General features: G+C 36.2%; 1 protein-coding gene across 6 annotated transcripts in view; it reads right to left on the bottom strand.

Annotated features, from left to right (window-relative positions):
• The window catches only part of PHKB (phosphorylase kinase regulatory subunit beta), a 267,004-nt gene that overhangs the window by 183,855 nt on the left and 61,975 nt on the right, over positions 1-21,174 (bottom strand). For all 6 annotated transcript variants that reach the window (XM_040497929.1, XM_040497930.1, XM_040497932.1 and 3 more), the window contains 3 exons: positions 12,150-12,249; positions 7,397-7,504; positions 3,692-3,772 (listed from right to left, as the gene is read on the bottom strand). In XM_040497929.1, the coding sequence (XP_040353863.1) occupies positions 3,692-3,772; positions 7,397-7,504; positions 12,150-12,249 (289 nt within the window). The remainder of the gene's footprint in view (positions 1-3,691; positions 3,773-7,396; positions 7,505-12,149; positions 12,250-21,174) is intronic.

The following is a 21,174-nucleotide window of genomic DNA, read 5'->3' as shown; positions in this document are numbered from 1 at the left end:
GTGCTGACAATTCAGAGCCTGAAACCCGCTTCAGATTCTGTGTCTCCCTCTCTCTGCTCCTCCCCTGCTCATGCTCTCTCTCTTTCTCTCACTCAAAGAATAAATAAACATTTAAAAAAGTTAAAAAATAAATAAAAGCAAATCTAAAACTTAAGAAGGGGAACAAAATTTTAACCTTGTATATCTTTACTTTCAAAGTCCTCTTTAATATTTACAGTTGTGGGGTCGCCAAACTGTGGTTTTCAACCAAAAAGCAAGAAAAAATTATCTTAAACATAAAGCAAAAAATCATTTGTTATACAAATTGGGGGGTGGGTCCTTGATTTTTTAAATAAAGTAAGTTTCTCTGGACCTATTTCTGAATGATTCTTGTTTCTTTTAATCTACTTTTAGGAAATTTATTTGTGGAAAATGTCATGAAACAAGACATTGAATTACATGTGGCAGTTCATTACATTTCTCCACTCCAACAAATGTGAGTTATCCCCATTAATAGAGGGAAAGACAGACTTAGGTGAGTGAACTTTACGGTGTATATATATATATATATATATATATATATATATACGGTATATATACACACACATATACATATATATATATATATATATACACACATATATAAAAGACATAAACTTTTATTAAAATATGTAATTTTAACATACATTATGGATTTCTGTCCAGATAAAGAAGAGAAAGCAAGTAAGAGTGCCAGGAAAGAACTATAGAAGGTTGCCTCTTTCACAGTTTTTTATTTATTTGTTTATTTAATTTTTTTTAAAAGTTTATTTATTTTGTGACAGAGAGACAGCGTGAGGAGGGGAGGAGCGGTGAGAGAGGGAGACACAGAATCTGAAGTAGGCTCCAGGCTCTGAGCTGTCAGCACACAGCCCATGCGGGACTCGAACTGACAGACCAGGAGATCATGACTTGAGCCGAAGTCCTATGCTCAACCGACTGAGCCACTCAAGCACCCTCACGGTTTTTTTTCTTTTTTCTTTAAATAAAAATCCAATTTGCAAAAGTTCACGGCAATACTTCTATAGACACCAATTTATACTGGGTAACCACAAGACATAGCACATGAAAATACGCTAATGTTCCTGCCTTTAGGAAATCTGTTCCCCAGCAAGATTCATGAGCTCAAACACTGGCACTCACTATTTTACACACCACCGTAAGAAGCATACCCTTAAGACAATGGCCTTGGGGCGCCTGGGTGGTTCAATTGGTTAAGCGTCCAACTTAGGCTTAGGTCATGATCTCCCAGTTTGTGAGTTCGAGTCCCGCACCGGGCTCTGTGCTGACAGCTCGGAACCTGGAGCCTGCTTCGGATTCTGTGTCTCCCCCTCTCTCTCTGCCCTTCCTATGCTTGTTCTGTGTCTCTCTGTCTCTCTCTCTTAAAAATAAATAAATAAACGTTAAAAAAAAAAAAAAGACAATGGCCTTTTCCTTAAGGAAATACAATATGGGTACAAAGTGTATAAAAACAAGAGAATCGGGAAAGATATGATGATAAGCTGTTAAATTAAGGAAAATGATTCATTAAAAATAGGGGCACCTGGGTAGCTCAGTCGGTTAAGCATCTGACTTCGGCTCAGGTCATGATCTCACAGTCTGCAAGTTCGAATCCCATGTCGGGCTCTGTGCTGACAGCTCAGAGATTGGAGACTGCTTCAGATTGTGTCTCCCTCTCTCTCTGCCCCTCATCTGCTCACACTCTCTCTCTTTCTCAAAAATGAACACACAAAAAAATTTTTTTAAATAAACCAAAGTGTCGACAGTATGTATATTATGTGTCTGTGTGTGTGTGTGTTGGGTATGTATGTAAACTCTGTAGTCTTCAATCCTAAAAAAATAAAGATTTGGGTAAATTAAAAATTTGACAGTAAACAGAGAAAGGTCTATAGGTTGTCCTGAGATATGATGTGGTTGGGAATGAAGAAAAGAGGCAGGGCTACAAACCTGCCATTCGGGGTATAGGTTATAATTAAAAAGAAATGGTTCCAAGTTGTACTATCTTAGAAAGGATTCACTTCTCTGAAATAATTAGATAGAAGGAATTTCTTTCTCTGAAAGATTCTATGCAGGACCATTTATTGCTTCTTGATATAATTTCTGACACAGTACATACAAACTCAAGGATAAAGATAGTGAGCCTCAATAACATGTTTTGTTATTCTAGGATTTTAAGTATACATGTTAAAGGCCTATTGTTGAAATTTGTTACATAAAACTTTTATATCTACTGAATAAAAACTGTAAGGGTAAGGAAAAAAATAAGAAAAAAAAGACAAAAGAAAGCTTAAGAAGAAGATATCAAAATTGCTTAAGTATATTCAAATCATATAAAAAAGAATGGAAAGGGTAAAGCAGTATCACATTTTGGAAAACTGTCAGTTGATAACTGAAGATTTAAAATGAACTATGGTAGTTATGGAGAAAGCAAAAAATAAAATGTTAAAAATTAAAAATTAAGACAAACTGCCAAACAAAACAATGTTACCACTAACTAAGGCAATCTTACCACTACTATCAGTGACATTACTGGGAAGCCACTTGTAATTTTCGATGTTAGTTGTTGCTTACAAGATAATGGATATCTTGGAATTTCTTAGAAAAACTCTATGCGCTGGTTCTGGGATCCCTTCTGTCCTTAGAATCAAGCTTCTTCCATTTGTTTTGTGTTTTAGGATGCTGCTTAAGTTGGTCTGAAAAAGGACTCTTCCGCACCTTCCCCAACCCAAAATCTCTGAATACCACTATTTCACAATACTATAAAAACTGAGAACTATTTGGATGAAATAAAACATGTAATTCTTTGATAGATCAAACAGAAGAAACCGTAAGTGGGTACTATTAATTACTTCTTTACTATTTATCTGAGCATCTAAATAGACTCTCCTTACTATTAAAAAAGCACAACTGGAAGGATGTAAAAGACTATACACTACTGGAGGACAGGACTACATATACCATTTCACAGCACCCTCACTGCAGTCCCATGATGACTGGGGTGTTAATTTTATAATACATTTGTTCTCCCTGAATGGATCATCGCACAGAAATAATAACAAGTATATATAGCATACCTGCTCTTTGATGGAGTCTTACTCTATGTACCATTTCAACAATAAAAACGTTTTGCTCCTACTGTGGCATATTTCAAAATGTGTCAGCATGTGCATCTGTTCAAGCATTAGTGCCTATGAAAGGGATGCTTTTCATCTTTTCAAATTTTCTAATAAGAACATTGTATTGATTTTTTAAAAAAACATCAAGAAACCTACCGAGGTTCCCACAAAAAAATATATAAGTATCTTTTTACTTTTAAAAAGATGGATTACAAAAAGCAGCAATATGAAAAAAAAAAGACAAAAAATCTCTAAGAAAATTTGCAAATGCTACTTTACCTTCACTGTTACTAAAATTTTCTGAGTGTTAACAAGTTAATATTTCATTCAGATCACCTGAAGCAGAGACTTCATAGGTGTAAAGCTTTGCAATCTTCATATATTTCATTCATTTTTAGAGTGCTTCGCATTGAAAATATAAACATTCTTGATCCCACATCCAAAATCCAATATCTGATTATATGAATAAGTCATTTATAAAATAAGTTTTAAAAAGGAAAAGGAAAAAAGATATTTTCAGAGATGAAATTTACCACTAGAATTTGGGAAATTCATACCTCATCAGTGTTATAGATAATCTGGAGTCCTGAGGAAATCATTTCCACAAGGTAAAGGAGATAGAGTGACACTGTATTTATCTGAAAAACAATATTAAAAGGTTAAAGGAAATAACAGAAAGACTGTTATGAAGGAGCTAAAATTACAAGTCATTTGCTCTAATAGTGGCAAACAAAAACTATTTCTTTTTTTAGTTCCTAATAAAATCCCAGCTTTGAATATAAAACTCTAAAATCCTCAAATTCCCTTGATGGTTAATATCTGATTAGGAAAATGGCCACAAATAGAACTGTTAGCAACTGTTTCTGTAACATTTGTTTTAGAAGATTTATTTTCAAATTCTGAATCTAATGTACCCTACTTTGAAGTAGTTTTGCCCCACAGGCAGCTATGTAATGTCAATTCATCTCAAATGTATGTAAATGAAAAAGTTATTTGGCATGTAAGACATTAGGACTTTGCCAGTACACCATAAATAATAGGCAGCAAATCTTGAAAACAGTCTTATTCTCAGAGAATGCACAATTGATGTAAGCAACTGCAGGGACATACTGATTTTAATCAATGGCATAGCATAGAATTTAAAATATATTTATGAACAAATGAGTTTTATAAACAAATGACTTACTTTTTTCTTTTAGTCTATTAAAGATAGACATTATATGATAGAAAAGAAAATAAAGACAATAATGTCCACTTTAACAAAAAAAGATTCTCACAAAAATCCTGAAGGGGATGTGTAAATTGTCTTAAGTAAACAAGTAGTGAAAGATAAACACTACAACAAAGACAAACCTTGAAAATATGCTAAAGAAGCCAGTCACAAAAGACCATATATTGTATGATTCCATGTATATGAAATTTACAGAATAGGAGTATTTATAGAAATAGAAAGACTGGTGATTGCCTAGGGCGGGGGGCTTTGGGGAAGATGGGGAGTGACTGCTAATGAGCACAGATTTCTTTATGGGATAATGAGAATACTCTGAAATTGACTATGGTAGTGGTTGTACAACTCTGTATTATAAAAACCAATGAATTGTACACTTTAAATAGGTGAATTGTATGTTATATGAATTGTTTCTTAATAAAGCTGTTATATAATAAACAAATACATACATAGGAAACAGTAAAAAATTAGCTAGGAAAATGATTATTTAAAAACAAAGAGAAAGCACAATGTAATTTTGTCCTTATGTGATTCTAACCCAGAAGATTATGACCCTCCCACAGCTTTGGTGTCTTGTACCTTCCTCGACTTTCCTCCAATCCTTACCAAGGAACTGACAGAAAGCTGGGGCAGAAAATTATTTGTGTCTGAGACGCCTTGGACAAAGCATGCCTGTGCTATCAGGTGTGCTGGGTATCTTTGCCCAATCATCTTTGCCTTAGACATCTTTGTCACAAGCATTTTACTGCAAACATTTTCAGTGTGTATATTTTCTCCACTAAACTAAATGGCCATGAGGCAATTTGGCCGTAAAAGATAAAAAAATAACTGGTTGACAGTTTGATTTGACAGTTTGGTTTTATTTCTCCATTGATGTGAAACTCCCACTTTTATATTATATGTCTTATATTTTCATAATCATCTTTTTGTATTCCATACTTTTTATATTATATAAATCTTAGACCTCATAATGGTTTATGTAATGACACAGAGTTTTGAACCCACATTTCCCAGAGAACCATCAAATGTCTAGGAATAAACATGTGACAAGATGCCAAGAAATAACAACAGGGTAGATGTCTTTCACAACGCAATGCAAAGACCAATTACCAATATGCACCCTAGTATTTGGAAACTGATATCCCTCTCAGTGAAGGAAGAAATTTTAGTGAATAATGAAAAAAATTAATGCCAAATGAGGAGAAAATTAACAAGTAAGAAAGATGTAGTAACTCTGAACCAAAGATTTTGAAAACAAATGCTCAGGTACATCCAAAAAATAAAACCAGTTATTTGCACAATGTTCCCATGAATCTATACGTATTTTAAATGCATTTAGTGTTTGGTATTTCACAAAAAGACTTTTTAATTTTGTCATTCGTTTTTCATGTTATATTATGTCCTTTTTAATGTCCCTCTTTTATTTTTGTGATTTTATCTTTCAAAGTAAAATTGCCTTACAGCCAATTAGTTATGCGGTGAAAATACATGCAGCGAAAATTCTTGCAGCAAAGATGCTCACTGAAACTACCTAAAACCACCACCAGGACCTGGCAGAGTAGGTGGCTCTCTCAGGAAGCAGAACTATCCTAGATGTCTCCTGACTTCTCAGCATTCAAAGTCCAGTGGGTGTAAGGGTCTTGTCAAGGTCCAAGTAAGCCAGACAGAAACATACAAGATTCTGGGTTTAGGTTTTTTAGACTGACATAAACTGTTGAGTGGCCCTTCTCAGAACATGGTGGAAAAGAGCTTCAAACCACTGCCAGGTTTACCCAAATATTTTCTTACATGTAAACACTGATACTGGCCTATTAGAAATGACTTCAAAGGAATTTCATCACTATGGATAACCATTTACAAACTACACTTCCAAGAGCTCTTTGCTCTCATTTCTGAGATGCTTCTGTGAGAAAATATCATCAAGTGGCAAACTGTACAGAAACAGCCAAATAACAGGTTGACCAGCATTTATTTAAAATCTGCTATGAGCCAGGCACTAAGCTTAAATTCTGGGATACAAAAATAAATGAACCATTATCTTCTGGAAATCCTATTTCAAACAGTAAACATATTTGTCAAAGCAAAAGGTACATACATAAAACCTAATTATGTTATAATTATAAGGAGAAGGTTGAGCAACATATAATACTAATAATTCCCCAAGGAATTGGTTAGAAATAAGTCTAAGAGTTTCTGCCACATAGAAATGGGGACACTGTGCTTTCTATGTCTACAGAAGTCATACTAAAGTAAGACATTTCAGATCTCTAGAGAGAGAGGGACTATAAAAAGGACATACTCTTATTTTAGTAAGGAATATATGAATAATAAGTATTCTGTCCTAAAGACAGCAGAATCAAATGATGAGCAGGAAGAAAACTCATTAAAGATAAATAGCATATATAGTACTTATAACCTAAAAACAAGGCAACAGGATGTCCAGCTAAAAGGAGTACACAGATATGAGAAAAAAAAGTGAAAACAAAACAAAATCCTACAGTGCATGGTTAGCCTAGGTATAAAATTTAATATAATATATAAGACAAAATTTATAGACTCCAGTAATGCCTTTTGGAATTACATTTTAGGGGTATGTTTATAGCTTTGTTGAAGGTTGATATATCAAAAATGAGCTGTCATGTAACAAAAATTTCTGATTTGCTGTTATATCACTGTCAACTGTCTTTTATTCTCTAGTTCCTACGTGTTGAAGTACTTCTAAATTTTGTAAGTGCAAGCTTTTGTCATGGAAAGAACTGTGAGAGCCCTTCTTTTAGACAGTAATAATATTATAAACCATCCACTTGCCCTTTTTTGCTTGCAGACCAAGACCTCAGTCTGATTTAATGCTCAATCACAATAACTAACTCAGCCCTGGCAGTTTTCATTTCACTTCTCCATTTTATGGTTGGTTTTCTACTTTTATTTTAAACAATTTATGAAATCTACTTTATGAAATTTATAAATAGCCTAAAATCTTCTACAACCTGAGTGCACACAGAGAAGAAGAAAACCTGTAGTCTTCTCCTTTTACCTGAAGATGGCCATATTCCTCATGGGAGAGGATCTCATCTCCCGTATGCACATTGAAAACAGAGTGAAGACAGGTTGCTGGGCGTGGGTCCTGCTTAAACTGCTGGACCTAGAATCAAACACAAAATTCAAATAGTACTCATAACTCACATTTTCATCCAACTTTGGAAGTTATAAATTATTTTTCATGAAACTTTTTAATGACGAAAGCTATAGCTTAAAAGCAGAGGACAGAGCAAAGCAGAAATGTTATTTTTTTCTAAAGAAAGCAAACAGAAAAAAACTCATAACTACTAATTTTAATAGTTAACATGATTGTTGAATATTTAATTATGTCACAAATAGCAAATAAAGTGTAGTAGGGACCTTGTTAACGTGGTAGCAATGGCTTTTGCAACCGTTTTGTATCATTTTATTTTAGAGTCAAATAATGGTTTAGTCTGTGGGACAGGATTTCAGTGATTACAACCCACTGTATTGCTATTTGAAAATGCTTCTATGATACTCAATGAAAAAGTGCTTCAAATCTCATTCTAATTCAGTTGGTGTTCAAAACTTCAAATGCTATTTCCTTCTCTAAGGATCACAAATTGTAACCTATGCTCCTTTCTTTTCATTTCCTTTGCCACATATACTCTCCTTACAAGGCACCAATTCCAAGAGAACATAGATCATACCTGTACTTATCAACTGCATATAAAATCTAACCATTTTAGAATACTCAGTAAATGCTAAATGACCTAACAACCTCCAAGGGAAAAAAAAAATCTATCTACTTTTTTAGGGCTTGTTCAATTCAATTTGGCAAACACTTTCTGATACCAATCATATACCAAGTACTATGCCAGCCCCTGAAATTATGAGATGAATACAAACAGAGAATGGATAGAATAACACAAAGCTATATGTGAAGCTTTTCCTCCTTGAAAAGATATGTGATGATAATATCTGCATGGTTATGACTTTGTCTTGTTTCACTTGGCTAAGAAAGCACATGGAGCTATATTCTCTTCCTCACCTTCAAATTTCTTCTCATAATTAAAACTCTATCTCCAAAAAACACCTTCTTTTATAAAGTCCCTTCTGAACTGTACCTCAAATTCCTTTCCCTGGACTCCTACATCAGGGTGCTTATTCTTCAAAATTTCTTCTTTTTATACACTCTTACTATCTTTAAGCTTCTACAAGTTACACTATCCGATATGGAGCTACTAGCTACAGGCCACTAATTAAATGACAAACAAAGTTTAGAAATTCAGTCCCTCATTTACACTGACTACATATCAAATAGACGTATGGGCTTAGTGGCTTCTTCAAAGTTCAACACAGTAATACAGAGCATGTCTACCATCACAGAAAGTTCACTGGACACTACTGTGCTAAAGGGCTAATATATTTTTGCACACCCTCAAGAGCCCTGCAAATACCCCATAAACAAATGCATAGCCTTCCTTATGACTGAAGTCAAGAAAATGAAAGCAAGGCCCTACCATTAGATAGTTAGGAATGAGAGGATGAGGATGAAGGTAGAGATGTATACCTTCTATCTATAAAATGACCAAGACATCCAGTATTAACGGGCTATCCATTCTCAGTATCTGAAACTGCTGGCAACAGTCTTAGGCTACACAAATAGAAATCAATGGGGTCTTTTACACTACCATGATTATTATCTCAAAGTGATGAACATTACTCTGGGCTCTCGGGAAAAAAATATGCTTAAATTAAAATAAAATACATTTTGCCTATTGATAAAGATCTAAAAGAATAAGGTTTTTATCAGTTTAAGAAAGTTATTACGACAGGGCACTGGGGTGGGTAAGTCATTTAAGTGTCCAACCCTTGATTTCAGTTCAGGTCACGGTCTTAACAGTTCATGAGATTCAGCCCTGTGAAGGGCTCTGCGCTGACAGCTTGGAGACTGTTTGGGATTCTCTCTCTCTCCGTCTGTCTCTACCCATCCTATGCTTGTATGAGCTCTCTCTCTCTCTCAAAATAAGTAAATAAACATTAAAAAAAAAAGTTACTGCTACAGTTGGTAACATAGTGTTTGTCATTTGTCTTCAAGATACACAAGTACCCAGTATGAGAATTTATATTCAAACACTGTGCCAGGGGAAAAAAAGAAGACCCAGACTATAGAAGCTTTGAAAATTAATGAGGCATTATTATATGTGAATTGTAGAGAACAACTATTCTTGAAATCAGTAAAAAAACAAAACAAAAACAAAAACAAACAAAAAAACCAAGGGACATTAATCAGTATTTTATATGTTGGGCACCTGGAAAGGAAAATAAAAATAAAGAATAATTAAGGCAAAATTTTCTAAACCAAAAAAATCTAAAATAATGTTTTCTCAACTTGTATTTTTAGATTTTTCCTGGAAACTTAAATAATTGTGAATAAACAGCTTATCATTTATGAAAAGGTGAGTAATTTGTCATCCATTCTTAATGTATAGACCTAACACAGAATTTAGGTGGGAATATCATCTCATAAGGGAATCCCGGAAGAATAAATTTTATAAAATTTTAATGACTTTTAATAAACTAGAAACTACTCAGTAACATTTAAGACAAATTTTTTATATAGATAGCTAGGGACAGAAACATTCATAGCCCATTATAAAGGAAATCTTTGCCTTCCAAACTACTCAAAGCAAATTGAATTTATTTTGAAAAATTCTGAATACTTCTCCCAGGGTTGGGGGTGGGGGTGGGGATGGTATTAGAAAATAGAGTAAATGAGAGAATATGAACATTTAAAGGTAAAAAACAATTCCTAATATGACTAAGTAGGCATTAAGATAAGTGGAAAGATAATAATAGAAATCAGATTGCTCTACATTCTGCAAATCAAGGACAACTCCATTCATTCAAATGCATAATGAGTTAAAATCTTTTCAGTAGTATTTTTAGAAAATGTGTTAGGAAGCATGTCATGATTTTACTTCAGAAGACAAAGAAAATAAACCTTAAAGTCAAATAAAAAATTATTGCTATAAATACACTTCACGTTAGTTTTACAAAAAAGGCAAAAAATATATATTTCACATTTTAAAATATGCAAACATATTTTAAATATTCTACTACATATTTCTACAGCTGCAGAATCATGAAGAAAATGGTGGGCATCAATGAGGTGAAGGTTTGGTAGCAGGCAGTGAGCCGGGCATGTGTGGTTAAATCTCTGAGTCAGTCCTTCACAGTCACATGTGAATTATGAAAATATCCTTCATTCCTACTCTAGAAGGTTATGGGGATCAGAAAAGATTACAACAATAAAAATGCTTTAAAATATGTAAAACCCTGTATTTTGTGGTATGCATACATACCTAATCCTAATATGATCTACACCTTCTTACAACTCACATTTACTTTGTCTAACATTATAACTACATAAAGGAAAGAAATGTTAATTCTTTATAATTTAAGAAATTCAAGGCAGTTTAAGCTGTATTCAAAAGAACACATAATTGTGAAGATTGGTTAGTAAGGTTGAGTAATATTCAGAAAGGGATATTAACAATTGGTTAAGCCACAAAGACCCTTTTTTATCATCATTTCCTTCCTTTTGATAAACATTACTTATTTAAGTCTGTCAGCTTGCTTAATAAACATATGAAATTCACTGGTCTCACAATGTTTCCTTGAGAAACAAGTTAATTCACAGACATTAGGCATTCATGAGATGATAAATGTGAAATAAACAGTAAACTTCCCACACTTAGGAAAAAAAAATTAATCACAATTACTTCAATATATATGACATACTAGTTTAAGTCAAGTATGACAATATGATTTATTTCAAGCACTGAAAAACCTTTATAATAATGATTTGCAAAGTCAAATCTCAGTAGACAATTACAGGTTTGTTACATATCTCTATTATGAGCTGGTGAATAAATTTACTTTTTCTGCCAACTAACATTTTCTTGTTGCCACATTCTGATAGAGTATAATTTTTTTTCAGTTTTGACTTCAGATACAGATCTTAAAAAAATATACAATCACAAAAACTTAATGTAATATTTACATAAAAACATAAAATATGAAGTGATAAAAACATAAAACATTCATAATTACTAATGTACATCTTTGCTACTGAATCATCAAACCTGGGGATGATTTGGAGACTCATATAGTTACTGATGTATATGGACCCAGGGACACAGATATGTAGGTAAGTAGGAGAATTATCATCTTATATTTGCATAGAATCTTAGACTTTTTATTATGTATATTATTTTAGTAATTATTATAATTACTGATTTTTATGTATATTATTTTACTTTCCACAATATCCCTGTAAAATCTGCTATTTTCTCAGCCAAAAATTCCTGTCCTCTTTACATGTAAATGATGAAGTATTTTTAAAGTTCAATTAAGCCAGGGCAAGCACATGTGCAAAAGGATTTGGATAAGAATTTTCTTAAGTAATATATTGGTTACAATTATGGATATTGTAACGTTCCTGAGAAACTGAGTCTTTATCAAACACCAGATCCAACATACAAACAAATTAAAGCCTAAATAACAATTCTCAGTCACCTCTTGCTTACGGTGTTTCTTTAATTTCAGTATTTCAAACCCTGGGCTGGGAAGGCAGGGCTGTTTTAAGCTATCTAGACTGCTCTAGGATGTGACTTTACCTTTTGAAAGTACATTCCTCTTTAGAAGATGCTATTGCTATACTGGTTAAATTAATCCTTCAGAACGATGTGAGAATTCCCGTCCACACTACAGTGTTTTACCTTATCGGCCTGACGCATATAGCAGTAGAGAATTCCTCTCATACATTTTATAGCCGAGTGCTCCAGCTCATGGGTCCTTCCCTTGTCATCATCAATGCGCCTGGGTAAGAGAGATAACTCATGAAACAAATTGGAAATGCATTTGAAAAGGAAGCAGAGCTTCCAGTAATTAAGTATTTAACTATCTGACTAATCCTATGTTCTGGCCACATCTACTAATTCTGTAACAGTGAAACTCCATTTTCCCTGCAGATGTAGAAATGCTGCAATAAAAAAAAAAAAAAAAAAGTCCTATGATGAAACTTGTGTTGATTTCTCCTTCTTTTAAGGAAGTTAGCCAATTGCTTCAAAATAGCATGCAATATTTCTACACTGACTCGGCTAAAACTTTAAAGGATATTCTAAATTGGAAAAACCAACCAAAAGATTTTTTTTTAATATGCTGTTACAGAGTAGAGGCGATTTTTAACACCAATCCCTTTAGGTTATGCAATGGTTGGATTCAAGGCAACACAGATTAATGTAGGCACATGCGTTCTTTGGTCTACCATGTGTTTAATAATGTCAAGGTGGGCACCTTAGTCAAAGATTCCTTTAAAAAAAACACACATCCAGTATGACACATGATGTATTTGGGCAGTTTTATACTCTTGGGTCTTAGTTTAAAATCAATCGACCATTGTTTATATCTCTTGCTTTTATTTTTTTTTATTTTTATTATTTTTTTTTAATTTTTTTTTCAACGTTTTTATTTATTTTTGGGACAGAGAGAGACAGAGCATGAACGGGGGAGGGGCAGAGAGAGAGGGAGACACAGAATCGGACACAGGCTCCAGGCTCCGAGCCATCAGCCCAGAGCCTGACGCGGGGCACGAACTCACGGACCACGAGATCCTGACCTGGCTGAAGTCGGACGCTTAACCGACTGCGCCACCCAGGCGTCCCTCTCTTGCTTTTAAAAAGAAAAAAATCAGTTAAATGTAACTATTTAGCAAGGTGAAGATATTCTTCTAACTTTAGGTTCCGTTTTTTACCATGGATCAAAAGGTAGATGACACTTAACCATGACTGAAAAATGAAAGTAACTTATTCACTGTTTCATTGAATCTTAACTAAAATATCTGGCACTCATCCTCCCTTGATAAAAAGTATCACCCATCTCCTTAAAAAGTAGACTACAATTTCTTCCTATTCTAACTGCGAATCTCATATACCACTATGAGAAACGATAATGATCATTTTAACATAGCACTGTCAACGTCAGACAAAAGTAAGTTGCTATTAGAATATCATTCCTTCCTCAAATGCAGGTACTGTAGTAAAACTACCATGACTTTGCTCTATGATCTATTTTTCTGTCTAATGTCCAACACAAGTGTTTTAATAGAGGCAAATTATAGCACAGGTAACAGTGGACCATACAAGAGAATCTGTGTTCAATTCCAACCTCATCTAAAAATAAAACAAAATAAAATTCAAGTTTTTCTAAAATTGTCTTTTTTAAGTTTATTTATTTATTTTGAGAGAGAGAGAGAGACCCAGGCAAAGAAAGAATCCCAAGGAGATTCCACCCTGACAGCCCCATTCAATGCAAGGCTCGAACTCACAAACTGAGATCACAACCTGAGCCAAAGTCAAGAGTCAGACACTTAACTGACAGAACCACCAGGCACCCCGTTAAATTGTCTTTAAAATAATTTTCTGCCCCTAATTTTAATAAGCATTTAACCAAAACTAAAATATTCCAGAATAAATCAGCCACTATGAAGAGTTCTTCTCTTTTAATGAAGTTCCCCTATTTCTCCTTTCTTCACCAAATAAAATAGAAACCAGAAGAATATTTCACTTCTGACTGAGAAAGTAAAACAAACAAACAAACAAACAAAAAAACAGGTGCATTTGAGTAAAAACATTTAGGCTGCCAGGATATATTTATTACCTTTTCACAGTATTAAGGTGAATATGATGACCTGAAATAATTCCTTTATTTTCTACCAGGATCTAGCAATATTCCACTCTCCTTAATAAGCTCTGTGGAGGTAAACTCAAGTTTTAATATGATCTGATGAATACCTTTAATTCTAAAAAATGAATAAATGGAAGAATAATAATCCGTGAATTTACTTATCACACACTTCAAAAACATGTCTTAAAAACAAGGACATTTGGGGCGCCTGGGTGGCGCAGTCGGTTAAGCATCCGACTTCAGCCAGGTCACGATCTCGCGGTCCATGAGTTCGAGCCCCGCGTCGGGCTCTGGGCTGATGGCTCAGAGCCTGGAGCCTGTTTCCGATTCTGTGTCTCCCTCTCTCTCTGCCCCTCCCCCGTTCATGCTCTGTCTCTCTCTGTCCCAAAAATAAATAAAAAACGTTGAAAAAAAAATTAAAAAAAAAATAAAACAGATACTTTAAAAAAAAAAAAAACAAGGACATTTGCCTTCATAACCATAATATTATCAACAAACCCAAGAAATTTAATATTGTTACTAAATTATCTAATATATATGCTATATCAAATTTACCCAAATATACCCAAGATATACCTTTTAGGATTTATTTCTAATGTGGGATACAATAAAAGATTGCATTTGAGTGCCATGTTTATTTTGTTGACTAATTTAACATTTTATTGCCTTTTTCTTTTTTTAAATGAAGTATGATTAACATACAGTGTTATATTAGTTTCAGGTGTATAATATAATGAGTCAACAATATGGTACTCAATATTCCTGAAGATAAGTGTATTCTTGATCTCCTTTATCTATTTCGCCTATCCCCCCCATCCACCTACCTACTCTCTGGCAACTTACAGTTTGTTACCTGCATTTAAGACTATGGTTTTGGGGCGCCTGGGTGGCGCAGTCGGTTAAGCGTCCGACTTCAGCCAGGTCACGATCTCGCAGTCCGTGAGTTGGAGCCCGCGTCAGGCTCTGGGCTGATGGCTCGGAGCCTGGAGCCTGTTTCCGATTCTGTGTCTCCCTCTCTCTCTGCCCCTCCCCCATTCATGCACTGTCTCTCTCTGTCCCAAAAATAAATAAAAAACGTTGAAAAAATTAAAAAAAAAAGAGTATGGGTTTTTGTTTGCCTCTTTTTTGTTTGTTCATTTATTTATTTGGTTTCTTAAATTCCACATATGAATAAATAAACCCACACTTATATGGTTGATTATTATACAACAAAGGAAGTAATAATGTGTAATTGGGAAAAGGCAGTCTCTTCAAAAATGGTGCCAGGAAAACTAAAGGGTTACATGCAAAAGAATAAAACTGGACCAGTTCCTTACACTGCACAAAAAATAAACTCCAAATGAATTACTGTGAGACACAAAACCATAAAACTTTTTTTAATTAATTAATTTTTAAAATATGAAATTTATTGTCAAATTGGTTTCCATACAACACACAGTACTCATTCCAACTCGTGCCCCCCTCAATACCCATCACCGACACTCCCATCCCTCCCAACCCCCATCAACCCTGTTTGTTCTCAGTTTTTAAGACTCTCTTATATTTTGGCTCCCTCCCTCTATAACTCCTTTTTTTCCCCCCTACCCCATGGTCTTCTGTTTAGTTTCTCAGGATCCACATAAGAGTGAAAACATATGGTAGTTCCCCCCTACCCCATGGTCTTCTGTTAAGTTTCTCAGGATCCACATAAGAGTGAAAACATATGGTATCTGTATTTCCCTGTATAACTTACTTCACTTAGCATAACACTCTCCAGTTCCATCCACGATGCTACAAAAGGACAGATTTCATTCTTTCTCATTGCCACGTAGTATTCCATTATGTATATAAACCACAATTTCTTTATGCATTCATCAATTGATGGACATTTAGCCTCTTTGCATTAATTAGGCTATTGTTGAAAGTGCTGCTATAAACATTGGCGTACAAGTGCCCCTATACATCAGCACTTCTGTATCCCTTGGGTAAATTCCTAGCAGTGCTATTGCTGGGTCACAGGGTAGATCTAATTTTACTGTTTTGAGGAACATCCACACTGTTTTGAGAGTGACTGCACCGGTTTGCATTCCCACCAACAGTGCAAGAGGGTTCCCATTTCTCTACATCCTCGCCAGCATCTATAGTCTCCTGATTTGTTCATTTTGGCCATTCTGAATGGTGTGCAGTGATAACTGAGTGTGATTTTGACTTCTATTTCCCTGATGAGGAGCGACATTGAGCATGATTTCATGTGCCTGTTGGCCATCTGGATGTCCTCTTTAGAGAAGTGTCTACCCATGTCTTCTGCCCATTTCTTCACTGGATTATTTGTCTTTTGGGTGTGCAGTTTGGTAAGCTCTTTATAGATTTTGGCTACTAGCCCTTTGTCTGATATGTCATTTGCAAATATCTTTTCCCATTCTGTTGCTTGGCTTTTAGTTCTGTTGATTGTTTCCTTGGCAGTGCACAAGCTTGTCATCTTCATGAGGTCCCAACAATTCATTTTTGCTTTTAATTCCCTTGCCTTTGGGGATATGTCATGTAAGAAATTACTGCGGCTGAGGTCAGAGAGGTTTTCTCCTATTTCTCCTCTAGGGTTTTGATGGGTCCCTGTCTCACATTCAGGTCCTTTATCCATTTTGAGTTTATTTTTGTGAATGCTGTGAGAAGGTGGTCTAGATTCATCCTTCTGCATCTTGCTGTCCGATTCTCCCAACACCATTTGTTAAAGAGACGGCCTTTTTTCCATTGGATATCTTTTCTGCTTTGTCAAAGATTAGTTGGACATACTTTCATGGGTCTAGTTCTGGGGTTTCTATTCTATTCCATTGGTCTATGTGTCTGTTTTTGTGCCACTACCATGCTGTCTTGATGATGACAGCTTTGTAGTAGAGGCTAAAGTCTGGGATTGTGATGCCTCCCGCTTTGGTCTTCTTCTTCAAAATTACCTTGGCTATTCGGGGCCTTTTGTGGTTCCATATGAATTTTAGGATTGCTTGTTCTAGTTTTGAGAAGAATGCTGGTGCTATTTTGATTGGGATTGCACTGAATGTGTAGATAACTTTGGGTAGTATTGACATTTTAACAATATTTATTCTTCCAATTATTGAGCACGGAATGGTTTCCATTTCTTTATGTCTTCTTCAATTTTCCTCATAACCATTCTATAGTATTCAGCATACACATCTTTTACTTCTTTGGTTAGGTTCATTCCTAGGTATTTTATGCTTCTTGGTGCAATTGTGAATGGGATCAGTTTCTTTGTCTTTCTGTTGCTTCATTATTAGTGTTAAAAATGCAACTGATGAAGACATCCTGGGAAGATGGCAGCATAGGAGGATGCTAGGCTCACCATGCGTCCTGCTGATCACTTAGATCCCACCTACAGCTGCCTAAATAACCCAGAAAACCGCCAGAAGACTAGCAGAATGGAGTATCCAGAGCCAAGCGCAGACGAGAGGCCCACGGAAGAGGGTAGGAAGGGCGGCGAGGCGGTGTGCGCTCCACGGACTGGCAGGAGGCAGCCTGGGCGGAAGGGGCAGTCCGCTGGCCAAGCAGAGCCCCTGAGTATGGCTTGCAAAAGCGGAGGGGCTGGACGGAGTGTGTTCCGACAGCAAGCAGGACTTGACATCTGAAAGGTTATAAGCTAACAGCTCTACTCGGAGAGCCGGAGGGCTGAGGACAATGGGAGGGAGAATCGTTGAGCCCAAGACGAAAGAACTCGGCTTGGCAGGGAACAAAGGTGCTCGCCAGCGCCATCTCCAATGCCCATTCCCCAGCCAAAATCCCAGAGGGAACCAGTTCCTGCCAGGGAACTTTCTTGCACCCCGCAAACACCCAATGCTGTGCTTCTGCGGATCCATCCCTCCTGCGTCTGACCCCTCCCAGTGCCACAGAGCCCCTCCCAAAGCGGATCTTCAATGGAAAAGCAAGCTGAGCCTGCCCCTCCCACACCTGTGCACCTTGCCGATTCACCCCAGCTAATACGCCAGATCCCCAGCACAAGCCTGGCAATGTGCAAGTAGCCCAGACAGGCTGCCACCCCACAGTGAATCCTGCCCCTAGGAGAGGGGAAGAGAAGGTACACGCCAGTCTGACTGTGGCCCCAGGAGTGGGCTGGGGGCAGACATCAGGTCTGACTCCAGCCTGCCCACCAATGCAAGTTACTCAAGACAGCACAGGGGAAGTGCACCGCAGTCCCGCAACGCTCCAGGGACTGTCCAAAATGAACGGAATAATTTCCCTCAGAAAAACGTCCAGGAAATAACGACAGCTAACGAACTGATCAAAAACGATTTAAACAATATAACAGAAAGTAAATTTAGTATAATAGTCATAAAATTAATCGCTGGGCTTGAAAACAGTATAGAGGACAGCAGAGAATCTCTTGCTACAGAGATCAAGGGACTAAGGAACGGCCAGGAGGAGCTAAAAAATGCTATCCATGAGCTGCGAAATAAAATGGAGACAACTACGGCTCGGGCTGAAGAGGCAGAAGAGAGAACAGGAGAACTAGAAGATAAAATTATGGAAAAAGAAGAAGCTGAGAAAAAGAGAGATAAAAAAATCCAGGAGTTTGAGGGGAAAATTAGAGAACTAAGTGATGCACTAAAGAGAAATAATATACGCATAATTGGTATCCCAGAGGAGGAAGAGAAAGGGAAAGATGCTGAAGGTGTACTTGAAGAAATAATAGCTGAGAACTTCCTGGATCTGGGGAAGGAAAAAGGCATTGAAATCCAAGAGGCACAGAGAACTCCCTTCAGACGGAACTTGAATCGATCTTCTGCATGACATATCATAGTCAAACTGGCAAAATACAAGGATAAAGAGAAAATTCTGAAAGCAGCTAGAGATAAACGTGCTCTAACATATAAAGGGAGACCTATAAGACTCGTGACTGATCTCTCTACTGAAACTTGGCAGGCCAGAAAGAATGGCAGGAGATCTTCCATGTGATGACCAGAAAAACTATGCAGCCGAGAATCCTTTATCCAGCAAGCCTGTCATTTAGAATAGAAGGAGAGATAAAGGTCTTCCCAAACAAACAAAACTGAAGGAATTTGTCACCACTAAACCAGCCCTACAAGAGATCCTAAGGGGGATCCTGTGAGACAAAGTACCAGAGACATCACTACAAGCATGAAACCTACGGACATCACAATGACTCTAAAACCATATCTTTCTATAACATTGAACGTAAGTGGACTAAATGCGCCAACCAAAAGACATAGGGTATCAGAATGGATAAAGAAACAAGACCATCTATTTGCTGTCTACAAGAGACTCGTTTTAGACCTGAGGACACCTTCAGAGTGAGAGTGAGGAGATGGAGAACTATTTATCATGCCACTGGAAGTCTAAAGAAAGCTGGAGTAGCCATACTTATATGAGACAAACTGGACTTTAAAGGCTGTAAAAAGAGATGAAGAAGGGCATTATATAATAATCACAGGGTCTATCCATCAGGAAGAGCTAACAATTATAAATGTCTATGGGCCAGATACAGGTGCCCCCAAATATATATAAGAAACACAAACATAAGCAACCTTATTGATAAGAATGTGGTAATTGCAGGGGACTTTAACACTCCACTTACAAATAGATACATCATCTAGACACATGGTAAATAAAGACACAAGGGCCCTGAATGATACATTGAATCAGATGGACTTCACAGACATATTTAGAACTCTGCATCCCAAAGCAACAGAATATACTTTCTTCTCCAGTGCACATGGAACATTCTCCAAGATAGATCACATACTGGGTCACAAAACAGACCTTCATAAGTATACAAAAATTGAGATCGTACCATGCATACTTCCAGACCACAATGCTGTGAAGCTTGAAATCAACCAGTGGAAAGAGTCTGGAAAACCTCCAAAAGTATGGAGGTTAAAAAACACCCTACTAAATAATGAATGGGTCAACCAGGCAATTAGAGAAGAAATTGAAAAATACATGGAAACAAATGAAAATGAAAATTCAACAATCCAAACGCTTTGGGATGCAGCGAAGGCAGTCCTGAGAGGAAAATACATTGCAATCCAGGCCTATATCAAGAAACAAGAAAAACCCCAAATACAAAATCTAACAGCACACCTAAAGGAAATAGAAACAGAACAGCAAAGGCAGCCTAAACCCAGCAGAAGAAGAGAAATAATAAAGATCAGAACAGAAATAAACAACACAGAATCTAAAAAAACTGTAGAGCAGATCAATGAAACGAAGAGTTGGTTTTTTGAAAAAATAAACAAAATTGACAAACCTCTAGCCAGGCTTCTCAAAAAGAAAAGGGAGATGACCCAAATAGATAAAATCATGAATGAAAATGGAATTATTACAATCAATCCCTCAGAGATACAAGCAATTGCCAGGGAATACTATGAAAAATTATATGCCAACAAATTGGACAACCTGGAAGAAATGGACAAATTCCTAAACACCCACACGCTTCCAAAACTCAATCAGGAGGAAATAGAAAGCTTGAACAGACCCATAACCAGCGAAGAACTTGAATCAGTCATCAAAAATCTCCAGACAAATAAGAGTCCAGGACCAGATGGCTTCCCAGGGGAGTTCTACCAGACGTTTAAAGCAGAGATAATACCTATCTTTCTCAGGCTATTCCAAAAAATAGAAAGGGAAGGAAAACTTCCAGACTCAGTCTATGAAGCCAGCATTACTTTGATTCCTAAACCAGAAAGACACCCAGCAAAAAAAGAGAACTATAGGCCAATATACCTGATGAATATGGATGCAAAATTCTCAATAAGATACTAGCAAATCGAATTCAAAAGCATATAAAAAGAATTATTCACCATGATCAAGTGGGATTCATTCCTGGGATGCAGGGCTGGTTCAACATTCGCAAATCAACGTGATACATCACATTAATAAAGAAAAGATAAGAACCGTATGATCCTGTCCATCGATGCAGAAAACGCCTTTGACAAAATTGAGCACCCTTTCTTAATAAAAACACTTGAGAAAGTCGGGATAGAAGGAACATACTTAAACATCATAAAAGCCATTTATGAAAAGCCCACAGCTAACATCATCCTCAATGGGGAAAAA

This window comes from Herpailurus yagouaroundi, unplaced genomic scaffold (assembly GCF_014898765.1).
Source record: "Herpailurus yagouaroundi ecotype Mexico unplaced genomic scaffold, PumYag 190, whole genome shotgun sequence".
In the NCBI taxonomy this organism is placed as follows: Eukaryota; Metazoa; Chordata; class Mammalia; order Carnivora; family Felidae; genus Herpailurus; species Herpailurus yagouaroundi.
The sequence above is the reverse complement of the archived record's forward strand: the minus strand, read 5'-3'. Positions and strand labels throughout refer to the sequence as shown.